Genomic DNA, 12,328 nt, shown 5'->3' with positions numbered 1-12,328 from the left:
AGAGAAATAAAAAATTTTGTCCACACAAAAACCTGTACACAAATGTTTATAGCAGCTTTTTAAAGATTTTATTTATTTATTTGACAGAGAGAGAGACACAGAGAGGGAGGGAACACACAAGCAGAAGGAGTGGGAGAGGGAGAAGCAGGCTTCCAGCCAAGCAGGGAACCAGATTCCGGTCTCAATTCCAAGACCCTGGGATCATGACCTGAGCCCAAGGCAGACGCTTAATGACTGAGCCACCCAGGTGCCTCTAGAGCAGCTTTATTCATAATCATCAACAGGTGGAAACAATCCAAATGTCACTCAGCAGGTGAATGGATGGTACATCCATACAATGGAATATAACTTAGCAATTAAATGCAATAAACTATTGACAGAATATGGATAAATTTCAAACCATCACACTGACTGAAAGAAGTCAGTCTCAGTGGCTACATAGATAAATTCACTTGTATGGCATTCCAGAAAAGGCAAAACTACAGAGTCAGAAAATAATAGATCAGTGGTTGCCAAGTCCTGGGATAGAGGAGTGTTTAACTATAAAGGTCAGAGAACTGTTCTTATGCTGTGATGACAGTCACAGGAATCTATGCAAGTGTTAAAATTCATGCAAGTATACATCAAAAAAGGTCAAATCTACTGCATAAAAATTTTAAAAGTAAAACAACTAGTACTCCTTTAATGATTCCACTATTTCTATTTTTTATTGAAATAAACTATCACCAAAACAAAAAGCTTCCAAAAACAATAAACTGTATTACAATGACAGAAACAGACTTCCATTTCCAGAAACAGGCCAGACTAAATGTTCAAAGAAATTCTTCTCAATACTGAATTCTCCCAAGACACTTTTTGATACACTTAAAAAGTGTATCAGAGTTTGTGGTAAAGTAAGGGAAACAATAATAGTTCAGAATTCAGAATCTGGGTTTTGTTTGTTTTTACAGAGGGAACGCACTAGGCATATATATATACACATTAATATTCTTAGCAATATGAGGGACAACATCACATAATCAAACATTCACATTTCTGCAGTTAGTTCACACCAGTTCTGGTCAAGTTTTTTTCATTTAAAAAATAACGTGTGAGGGGCGCCTGGGTGGCTCAGTGGGTTAAAGCCTCTGCCTTCAGCTCAGGTCATGATCCCAAAGTCCTGGGATCGAGCCCCGCATCTGGCTCTCTGCTCAGCAGGGAGCCTGCTTCCTCCTCTCTCTCTCTCTGCCTGCCTCTCTGCCTACTTGTGATCTTTGTCTGTCAAATAAATAAATAAAATCTTAAAAAAAAAAAAAAAGTGTGAGGGGCGCCTGGGTGGCTCAGTGGGTTAAAAGCCGCTGCCTTCGGCTCTGGTCGTGATCCCAGGATCCTGGAATGGAGCCCCACGTCAGGCTCTCTGCGGAAAAAGAGAGCTTCCTCTTCTCTCTCCCTGACTGCCTCTCTGACTACTTGTGATCTCTGTCTGTGAAATAAGTAAATAAAATATAAAAAAAAAATAAAATGTGATTGTCAAGGCTTTCTGGATTTCTTAATTGCAGATAAGGAAATCGTGGACCTGCAGGAGCCAGTGCAAATCAAGACGGGCAAAGTGCCAGAAAGGCAGCGCAGTCACCTGGGAAAACCAGCAATGCCAAGAGACTTGAAGTGTGCACTTTCAAGGGCAATTGCTCAGGGCCCAAACAGGGTAGAAGATTAGACCAAAATCATGCCAAAGGCCCTAAGAGTTTGCCTGAAAAACCCAAAGACCAAATGTATTTTAAGTGGTACCAGGAAGGTAGTGAAGTTGGCCCCAGATGCAAGGCAAAAGCAAATCCCAATATACTCTGGAATAACCCAATTTATTTACTTTTATTTTTTTTTCCTGGAATAACCCAATTTAAACAGCATTCTCAAAGAATTCCCACAGAAAAAATCCAAAATCCATGTTCAGACAGCCAAAAACCACTGAAATCACAAGCGACCAAGAGTGTGAATCTGAAAAAATAGTGAATCAGATTCATAAAACCTACAGATATTAGAATCATTAGATGATGAATATATGTTTAATAAACTTAAAGAAATACAAAATAGGCTGAGAAGTGGGATGAAGGGATAAAGGAACAAGAAACTAAAAACTGACCAAATTTGAATTAAAAAAAATCTAGAAATATAAAATTCAGTAACGTTTAGATAAAAAAAAATTATAAATTGATTCAACAGCAGATTAGACCCATCTTAAGAGACAATAAATGAAAAAAAAAAAAAAGACAATAAATGAACTAAAACACAGATCTGAAGAAACGACCATCAGTGTAAAAAAGCTACATACGATATAGTTTTAGGCATATGACATTCTGGAAAAGGCAAAACTATGGAGACAGTAAGATTAATGGTTCTCAGGGATTAGCAGGTAGGAAGAGATGAAAAGGCAGAGTATGGACAGTTTTTAGGGCAGTAAAAATACTCAACACCATAAGGAAGGACCCATGCCATGGTGTATTTGTCGAAAGTCACTGAACGCACAGCACCAAAAGTGAACCCTGATGTAAACTGTGGACTGTGGGTGACTATAACATGTCTGGGTAGGTTCAACAATGGCAACTAATGTCCTGCTCTGGTGGGGGATGTGGATGATGGGAGTGGCAGGCCTATATATGTGCAGGGGCCAAGAGTATACAGGAAATCGCTGTACCCTCCTCTCAATTTTGCTGTGAACATTAAATTGCTCTGAAAAGGGGCGCCTGGGTGGCTTAGTCGGTTAAGCATCTGCCTTGGACTCAGGTCATGATCTCAAGGTCCTAGGATTGAGACCCCAGCAGGTGAAGGGCTCCCTGCTTACTGGGGAGTCTGCTTCTCCTTCTCCTCTCTGCTCGTGGTCTCTCTTGCTATCTCTGTCGCTGTCTCTCTCAAGTAAGTAAGTAAAATCTTTAAAAAAAAAAAAAAAAAAAAAGGAAAACTGCCCTAAAAAAATAAAGTGTTCCGGGTCGGGGGAGCGGGGAGAAAAGAAAAAGCAAACAAAGAAAAACCAAAAAAGAATCACCTAGCTCTACGAGAAGCAAAGAACAGATAAGATGAAGACAGGAAAAAACATGGAGGCTGTCAAATCAGAATTCCAGAAGGTGATAATTGAAAAATTAAGAGAGTGTAACTTCCAAATAAACAGAGAAGAAATAAAGAGGTGCTCTCGTTGAAATGCTGATTTTAACTCGAGCTCCCTGCTCACTCTATAATCCGAGGTAAGTTACTTAACTGTCCTAAACCATGGTTTTCTCATTTGTAAAATGGGGGCAATAATGCTGACCTCAGAGGTGGTATGGCCATTAGGTGAAATCCGAGTATAGCACTTGGCACAGAACCCAGTAAATGTCACCTGTTGGCAATTAAATAATTTTACCTACGAAGCACACAGTAAGTTAGTAGCAAATTAAGAATGAGATGAGGATGAAATAAGCATCCCTGGATAATGGTTTGATTTCAAAATCTCTGGAAGGAAGAGGCAGGATAACATTCAACCCTTCTTCATTTGTTAATTTTGCTAAAGAGCCTTAGGGAGAGGATCCAATCTCTGTCTGTATCCCTGCTGTTCCTTTTTCATACACCAATCCTTCTCCAGGACATTCTCCAAATCCTCCCAAATTTGCAAGTGGGTGTGAGAGAAAACTATTCTAATCCTTTAATTCCTCGCCTCAAGTTCTACTTTGTAAACCGATTAAACAAACAGGATAAAGAGAGACAAGAAAACCACATACTTACTTTTCATTAATTTTCCTGATAATTCCTTTAGTGGTGAAGAGGGACTATTTCTACTGGCTACTAGAAGTCTAGAGGAGGATTCTTGGGTTTCCATGGAAACTGGATGCGTTCCCGTTCTGGCCATTTCAAGATGGAGAGAATGGGCACTCTCACATTCCCGGGAAAGCAGCAAGTGATTCTGAATGTTGCTAGTTCTATTGTTCAGGTCAATTCCTTCGGATGGAGTCATAAGCAACTGAGCTGAGCTAGAATCCTCCAATCTCTTGTGAAGAGACTCAGTTACAAAAGATGTTGCAGTTTCATGCTTTTTAGATGGAGAGACAGGCTCAGCCAATGCGCTCTGCTTCACGGTGTTGAGACTGTGTGCTCTTATTCGGGACCAAGTTGTAGAGTGAAAACTTTCAGCTTCTAACCAAAATTTAACCAAATGCTCCATTCTCCGAAGTTCCATGAATTGAATGAAATAAGGGAGGACAACAGTGTCATGCAGGACTTGTTCAAGGGTCTTTGAAAGACTTGATTTGGTCTCTTGAGTCTGGTAGTCCAGACAAGATCTGCCTGAAAGAAGCAAAAGATTAGCAGTTCAGTAACAAATAATTTAAGATTAATGGATTAGTCAGCCACAATCAGCATTAGTGGTACCAGAATTCTTAAATAAAAGTATACTTCCCGGGTGCCTGGGTGGCTCAGTGGGTTAAAGCCTCTACCTTCGGCTCAGGTCATGATCCCAGGGTCCTGGGATCGAGCCCCACATCGGCCTCTCTGCTCAGCAGGGAGCCTGCTTCCTCCTCTCTCTGCCTGCCTGTCTACTTGTGATCTCTCTCTGTCAAATAAATAAATAAAATCTTAAAAAAAAAAATTTTACTTCCCTAGCAATTTAATGAATAAAGAACTAGAAATACCATCACTGTGACTGCTAAACAGGCAAAGAAACAAGTGTCCAAACTTATTAATCTGTTAAAAAGCTCTTTAACTCAATTATTCTTATCTGACTTTTAATGGCAGTTCAGACCATGGAAATTCTTGGGGAAAAAAAAATCTTATGATACTAGTACCAAAGAAAGGCAGCCAATAAATATATGAAAATATATTCAATCTAATTAAAAATGCCAGAAAAGCAAATTAATACATTTTTGTCTGTCAAACTGGAAGATGTTTTTTCAAAAAATAACAATAAAAACCAACAAAGGCACAGCAGAACAGGCAACACTGTCACCCACTGATGATGAAAATAAAAAATAACAAAACCTCTTTGGAAGAGCATTCAGTAACAGAGGGCAAAGCTTTAATAATCTGCATGATTTCACAATCCAGTAACGCCACCTCTAGGAACTTTTCCTGAGGAAAAATTGTCCATGTGTGCATACAGCCAGAAAAACGTTACCAATGCTCAGTGTTTGTTACAACAGAATAAAGAGTAGCTCTGGGATTTTTATCTTGAGAAATAAAACTAAACTTACAAAATCTAATAAAAATAAGTTCATTATATATGTAACTAAATTCAGGTTACGATTATAACCACAAACTATTTATTAGAATAAACAAAAACAATTTTTAACATTTACAGCATTGACATTTTGAGGTTCCAGCTTCATAAAATTAACAGGGTTTCATCAATTTTTCAAAAGGGCTTTTCTTAATCCTTTGATATTCAAATCATTTTCTTTTGAAGCACTTCATGTGTCATCCTTGCCGGCTATCTCATTTTTTTTTTCTTTTTTTTTTTTTTCGAGAGAGGGCGCAAGTGAGCAAGCACAGCCCAACCCAACATGGGGCTCTATCTCATGACCCTACCTGAGCAGAAATCAAGAGTGGGGCACTTAACCGACTGTGTCACCCAGGCGCCTCCGGGGTGTCTCATGTTCAAGGTTAACCAGTACACCTCTGTCAACCTCACTTTCTTGAATTTCACAAAATTCTGATCCTTTGCAAGATTTACTAATTTTTATTTATTTATTTATTTATTTAAAAGATTTTATTTATTTATTTAACAGAGAGAGAGAGAGAGAGAGAGAGAGATATCACAAGTAGGCAGAGCAGCAGGCAGAGAGAGAGAGGGAAGCAGGCTCCCCGCTGAGCAGAGAGCCGGATGCGGGGCTTGATCCCAGGACCCCGGGATCAGGACCCGAGCTGAAGGCAGAGGCTTTAACCCACTGAGCCACCCAGGCGCCCCAAGATTTACTAATTTTTAAATTAAAATTTTAATTCTGAGATAATGGTAAGTTCAAATACAATAGTAAGACACAATACAGGGAGATCCCATGTAGTCTTTACCCGGGTTCCCCAAGGTAACATCTTACAGTACCATATTACAGTATCACATCAAGGTACTGACGTTGCTACTACCACCAATCTTATTCAGATCTCCCCATTTCACCTGTACACACCTGTGGACTTCATTCTATGCAAGGGAATCCATGCAACTTTATCCTGGGTAACTGCCAAGTTACGAAACAGTTCCAATGCCAAGTAGATGCCTCATGTGGCCTTTTGTAACCACCTCCTCCGTTCCTCACCTCTGGCAAACACTGCTCTGTCCTTCATTTCTCTAATTTTGTCATTTCAAGAATATTATACAAATGGAATCATACCGCGCATAACCTTTTGGGACTGGCTTTTGATGCTCAGCGTAACTCCCTTGGGACTCGCGCGAGTTGTGAGGTAAATCAATAGTGTGCTCTTCTTCATTGCTGAGTAGTATTCTGTGGTGTGCACGTGCCAGTGTGTCTAACCACTCACTCGCCTGCTGAAAGACAGCCAGTTTTTGGCTTTTAAGCTACTACGGACATCAGGATATAGGCTTTTGTGGGAATGTAAGTTTCCACTTCTCTGGGATAAAGGCCAAAGAGTGCAACTGCAGGGTCATACGACATCTGCACGTTTTGCTGTATAAGAAACTGCCAAACTATTTTCCAGAGTGGCTGTACCATTTCACACCCCCCACCAGCAACGCAGGTGTAATCCAATAAAAGTTACAATTTTACTTTGTGATCAATACAAATGCTGTTTGCAGTGTGCTGAGTGTGGCCCACAGACACTCTGACATTTTTGAAGATATACAACTGTTAAGCAAAGATGTCAAAAAACGGGCTAATTTTATTAGACATCAATTTATTCACTTTTCTTTCAATTTATGATACCATGACACACAATTTTTATAAAGTGCAGAACTGGGGGTAACGAAAATTCAGAAAACCTCGATCTCCTGCATACCTTTTTGGGGGGTGGGGGGAAGAAGTTATTTTAACATAGTAGGGATCCTACTACACTCACTGTTATGTGACCTGCTTTTTGCACTTTAACCTTAGATATTTCTCTAGGTCATCTTCAGACTTTTAAATGGCTCCCTACTATTCCAGATGCGGGCACACCACAATGTATCTACTTCTCCATTGCCAGATATGTACGTTTGTTGTTCCTCATTTTTTGCTTTCACAAACAACACTGCAATAAACAGCTTTATATATACTTGCATCTACTTCTTTTTGCATATATGAGACTACATCTGAGGGCTAGATCTTCTATTTTACATTCTGATAACTACTTCCACACTGCCTTCCAAAAAAATCTTCATCAATCTACACTTTCACTAAATAGGACTGGCTATTTCTCTTCATCTCCGTTACCATTCAAATTGTCAAACTTTAAAGATTTGCTGATGTGTTAGGGAGAACATTAACTCATTACTTAAATTTGCAATTTCCCGAGTATGAGTGAAGTGAGGCATCTTGTTCATAAAATTAGTGGTTAAATGTATTTCTTCTTCAGGAAATGACCCATTTTTTTTTTTAAACTGAGAATGCTTTATATTTTATGCTTATGGGAACATAATAGAGTATCATTTGTTATACTCGTAGCTGTTATTTTTATTTATTTTTTAAATTTTATTTATTTATTTATATTTTTTAAAACATTTTATTTATTCATTTGACAGCGAAAGAGATAGCGAGAAAGGAAACATAAGCAGGGTAAGTAGGAGAGGAAGAAGGTGGCTTCCCGCCGAGCAGGGAGCCTGATGCGAGGCTCAATCCCAGGACCCCGGGATCATGACCCGAGCCGAAGGCAGACACCTAACGACTGAGCCCCCAGGTGCCCCAAATTTTATTTTAAGAAGGCTCCATGCCCAATGTGGGGATCGAACTCACAACCCACAGATCAAGAATCACATGCTCTTACCTTAAATACATTTTTCCAAAGCACATTCCCATTATACAGTTCTAGTATCCTCTAGCAAGAGTTTCCCATAATACACTCAATCCTTCCTACTAGAAGTTAACGAAAAGTGAGTCACTTACCCAGGTCGCCAAAATGAGCAGCCTCCATGTGGCTTGGCTGCTTCTTAAGTGTTGCTGTCCTGCTACTTGAAAAGGAGTCCATGTTGGCAGAAATGGCATTGATTGCAACATGACTTGGTCCTGCTGCCTCCAGCAAGGCATGATTTTTAGTGCTTTTTTGTGGGGAATGTACAGATATTGAAGCTATAATTTTTTGAAAAAAAAAAAGGTTAAAAATTAAACACAATTTGATAGCCTAAAAATGTCTCATAAAGGACTTTAAGAGAACTTTAAAAATTAAAATTTTGTAGCACCTCCCTTAAGCATGCACGCTCAACAAAAAATACTTACGGGAAAGGGAATCAAGCAGCAGAAAACTGGAAAGCAATTTCCTATTATTATTTATAACTCTCAAAATACTGTGCCAAAAATGGAACTTAAAACAAGAAATGTTTCTTTGAGAACTTCTACTGATGACAGATAATACCAAAGCCAGAAAACATTCTGATATATGGACCTTTTCAATTCCTTAATCCTTTTTGTCCAAGGAACAAAACTAAAACTTGTGAAATGGGGTAAAAATGAGAAAAACATTCTTCAGAATACTTATTTTATTTATTTCTTTTTTTTGGTCAGAGGAAGAGAGAGAGGGAGTGCACAAGCAGGGGGAAACAGCAGGCTGAGGGAGAAGCAGGCTCCCTGAGGAGTAGGAAGCCTAATGTGGGACTCGATCCCAGGCCCCTGGGATCATGACCTGAACTGAAGGCAGATGCTTAAGCCACCCAGGCATCCCCTTATTTTACTTTTTAATTGGGTAACAAAATTTCTCTAATGAAAAACATTTATGATCAAGGTTCAAGCTGCTTAGAGATAAAGCACACTTAAAAAATTCACAAAATACATTTTCCTTAGTAGTCTGAAGAAATGGCCTATTGACATCAGAATAAAGAGATTACCCATTTGGTAACAGGAAATAAGCAACTCAGTATTACAATACTGTCAAAGTAGTCCTGTGACCTTGTTGCTACAGCTGGATCAGCATTCTACCTCTCCTATTTATTCCATACAAACATTAAAGACTCTTATTAAAGGTTTTTAAATAGTGTTGGCCTAGTGCATTGCTATAGCAAGAAGGACAGAAGGGACACCTAGGTGGTTCAGTCGGCTAAGCGTCTGCCTTCTGCTCAGGTCATGATCCCAGAGTCCTGGGACGCAGTCCCGTACCGGGCTTCTTGCTCAGCGGGGAGACTGCTTCTCCCTCTGCCTGCTACTCTCCCTGCTTGTGCTCTCTCTCTGACAAATAAATAAAATCTTAAAAAAGAAATTTAAAAAAATGCCCACCTGGGACGCCTGGGTGGCTCAGTTGGTTAAGCAGCTGCCTTCGGCTCAGGTCATGATCCCAGTGTCCTGGGATCGAGTCCCACATCGGGCTCCTTGCTCAGCAGGGAGCCTGCTTCTCCCTCTGCCTCTGCCTGCCATTCTGTCTGCCTGTGCTTGCTCTCTCTCCCTCTCTCTCTCTCTGACAAATAAATAAATAAAATCTTTTAAAAAAAAAAAAAATGCCCACCGTGTCGGAAATGGTCTCCTTCCGACTCCTCCTCCTGAGGCTCTCTGCTCTTTTATTCTTTCTGCTAGAAACAACATTTACTCTCAAACCTTTTAATTATTACTAGGGCCAACTTTTCTGAAAAGATTATTTAAATCTGTAAGCACTCCTCTTTTTCCCACAAATGAACTTGAGACCCTGACACATCTGTTAAAATAGATAAAACCAGATAAAATAGGTACCTAAAATCTAAACAGATATCTAAAGGAGATTTTTAAAAAGAGTTATTAGGGGACGCCCAGGTGGCTCAGTCATTAAGGGTCTGCCTTTGGCTCAGGCCATGATTCCAGCATCCTGGGATTAAGCCCCACTTCAGGCTCCCTGTTCGGCGGGGAGACTCCTTCTCCCTCTCACACCGCCATCCTGCCCCTGCTTGTGTTCCCTCTCACTATGTCTCTCTGTGTCAAATAAATAAATACATACATTAAAAAAAAAAAAAGAGTTATTAGTAACTCTGGCTGATTCAAGGGGAACGTCTCACTCACACTCTGGACCTCTCTGCAGCAGCTCGTGGGGTACACCTCTGTGGAACTGGAGCCCCACGGGGGAAGCACTGACCTGCCTCTGACACCTGGCCTTTGATTTGGGGTTGGGGCCTATTAATTCCTTACCGCTAGCTATTCTCACTTTGACTTTACCATATCAAGACCAATTTGTCCAAATACCAAACTCACCACATCTTCTTCCAAACTAATGCTCCTATTCAATTTCCCTATCTCTGCTCAACCTGCCAGTCTCCAAAGCTCAAAATCATGGGCCCATTCTTTTTCACTCTACATGTTTGCCTAAGATTGGTTGATTTTTTCTTAAAGATATTTAAACATCTACTTACATGTTTATTATCAACACCACACCCTTAATACAGGCTTTTCTGTATTACAGCAAAAGAACTTCTTTGGTCTCCATCCTATGGAACTCTTCCAGACTTACCTTTCATAAATACCATATGTAAACATCAACATCCCACTCAAAAGCCTGCAGGCTCCCTATTTTCTCTGTCTCAAGTCTCTGTTCTGGTCTTTAAGGCCCTTACAATTGGGTATCAATCTTCTGTGAAAATATCCTCTTACTTGTCTGAAGGTCCCTTTGCCCAATATATACTCAAAGAAGAGGGTGGGCTGTTAGGGAAAAGAGAAAGAATTGCCTCTTTCATTCAAATCCTTATTATTCAACTTTTATAGAGCTTAAGTCCCATTTCTACAAAATCTTCCCCACACTTCAAAACCCATGTGCTAATCTCAAATTCCTCTGACCTCCTCACAATACTTCATCTAACTAAGCCATCATGTTCAGGGCCTCTTCTGTTACAATAAGAGCTACCAGAGTAGTACCTCCTGCATACCAGACCTTGTACTGGGGGCTTGATACACATTTTTTGGAGGGTATATTACTTCATTATCTCTCACACCAATTTTGCAAGACCAGTATTTTCCTCATTTTTGAGATGCGGACACAGAAAGACAAAAGTTAAATACTTGGCTATAAGTCAATGAGATAGTAGTTGTTTCAACAAGCAGAATTTCAGCTTTGGTCTGCCAGACTCTAGAAAAATCACTCTTTTGCCTTTGGTTGGAAAATCAGACTCTAGAATTATTGTGTGGATAAAATAATATATGTAAATGTCTCCACGTACCTCCCACCCACCATGCCAAAATTGAACATATAATTTCCCAACTTGGTTCTCCACCAGTCAGTCACACAGTTAGGCAAGCCAGAAAAGTAGGTGTTAATCTGAAATTTTCCTGTCCCTTACACCTCCTATTTAATCAATAACAAAGTTCTATCCATTTTTGCTCTAAACTGATCACTCCAGATCTCTTTATTTTCATCACTGTAGATCCAGCCCATGCCATCTGTGGAATCACTTGATGAATGTTCCTCTCTCCCCTACCAATCTGTAAGTTTAGTGAGTGCAGGAGCCAAGTCTTTTTTTGTCTAGCCTCAGTTTTTGGCTAATGCCTATAACAGAACAGGTGTTCAAGAAATGGTTGTTATTAGTATGTTGGTGTATTTGCTACTATTCCACATCTAAGCTCTAATCATACTGCAAACTTCTTGAGGGCCTGTTTCCTACGCTGTTCTGTAAGATTCTAAGGTAAGCCAGTGAATGCTAAGCACAGATTATGTACTGTCACAGGGTAGGAACATGGCATTTTTCAGCCAGGTACAGTTTCAGAAGTTAGGCAGGCCAACCCTCTCACTCCACAAATGAAGAATCCGAGGAAGGTTACAGGACTTCCCAAGGTCACACTGTTAGTAGCAGTTTAGAGTAGAAGACTAGGTAGTAGTAGTAGAAGTAGTAGTAGAAGAAGTAGTAGTAGAAGACTACTACTAGTAGTAGTAGAAGTAGTAGTAGAAGAAGTAGTAGTAGAAGACTACTAGTAGTAGAAGGAGAAATCTAAAGTACCTGAGACATCAAACCCCTTCCTTCTACATTCAGATCTCATCTTTACACATGCTGCTTGCTAAGGGCTTGAAGTCTTTATCAAAGTCAATCAAATTCTGCTTAAGGAAGGCAGTATGAACCAACACGAAATCCACCTGGCTTAAAATTAACAGAAGTAAGCAGAAAATAAGACTGTAAAGTACCCTAGTTCTTCCCTAGTATTACAAATCTCTTAAGTTATAATTAGTCACTCTCCAGCAAACTGAGCATAAATGGTTAATACTCAATGCCAGCCACACAAGATACAAACATTTGAAAGAAAAGTCTAAG

At 39.8% G+C, this 12,328-nt stretch overlaps 1 protein-coding gene across 3 annotated transcripts in view; it reads right to left on the bottom strand.

Annotated features, from left to right (window-relative positions):
- The window catches only part of LOC111139481 (A-kinase anchoring protein 10), a 79,203-nt gene that overhangs the window by 54,975 nt on the left and 11,900 nt on the right, over positions 1–12,328 (bottom strand). For all 3 annotated transcript variants that reach the window (XM_022491748.1, XM_022491750.1, XM_022491749.1), the window contains exons 3-4: positions 8,028–8,210; positions 3,733–4,290 (exon numbers count right to left, since the gene is read on the bottom strand). In XM_022491748.1, the coding sequence (XP_022347456.1) occupies positions 3,733–4,290; positions 8,028–8,210 (741 nt within the window). The remainder of the gene's footprint in view (positions 1–3,732; positions 4,291–8,027; positions 8,211–12,328) is intronic.

Source organism: Enhydra lutris, unplaced genomic scaffold, assembly GCF_002288905.1.
Source record: "Enhydra lutris kenyoni isolate GAN:26980312 unplaced genomic scaffold, ASM228890v2 scaffoldscaffold109, whole genome shotgun sequence".
NCBI lineage: Eukaryota > Metazoa > Chordata > Mammalia > Carnivora > Mustelidae > Enhydra > Enhydra lutris.
The sequence above is the reverse complement of the archived record's forward strand: the minus strand, read 5'-3'. Positions and strand labels throughout refer to the sequence as shown.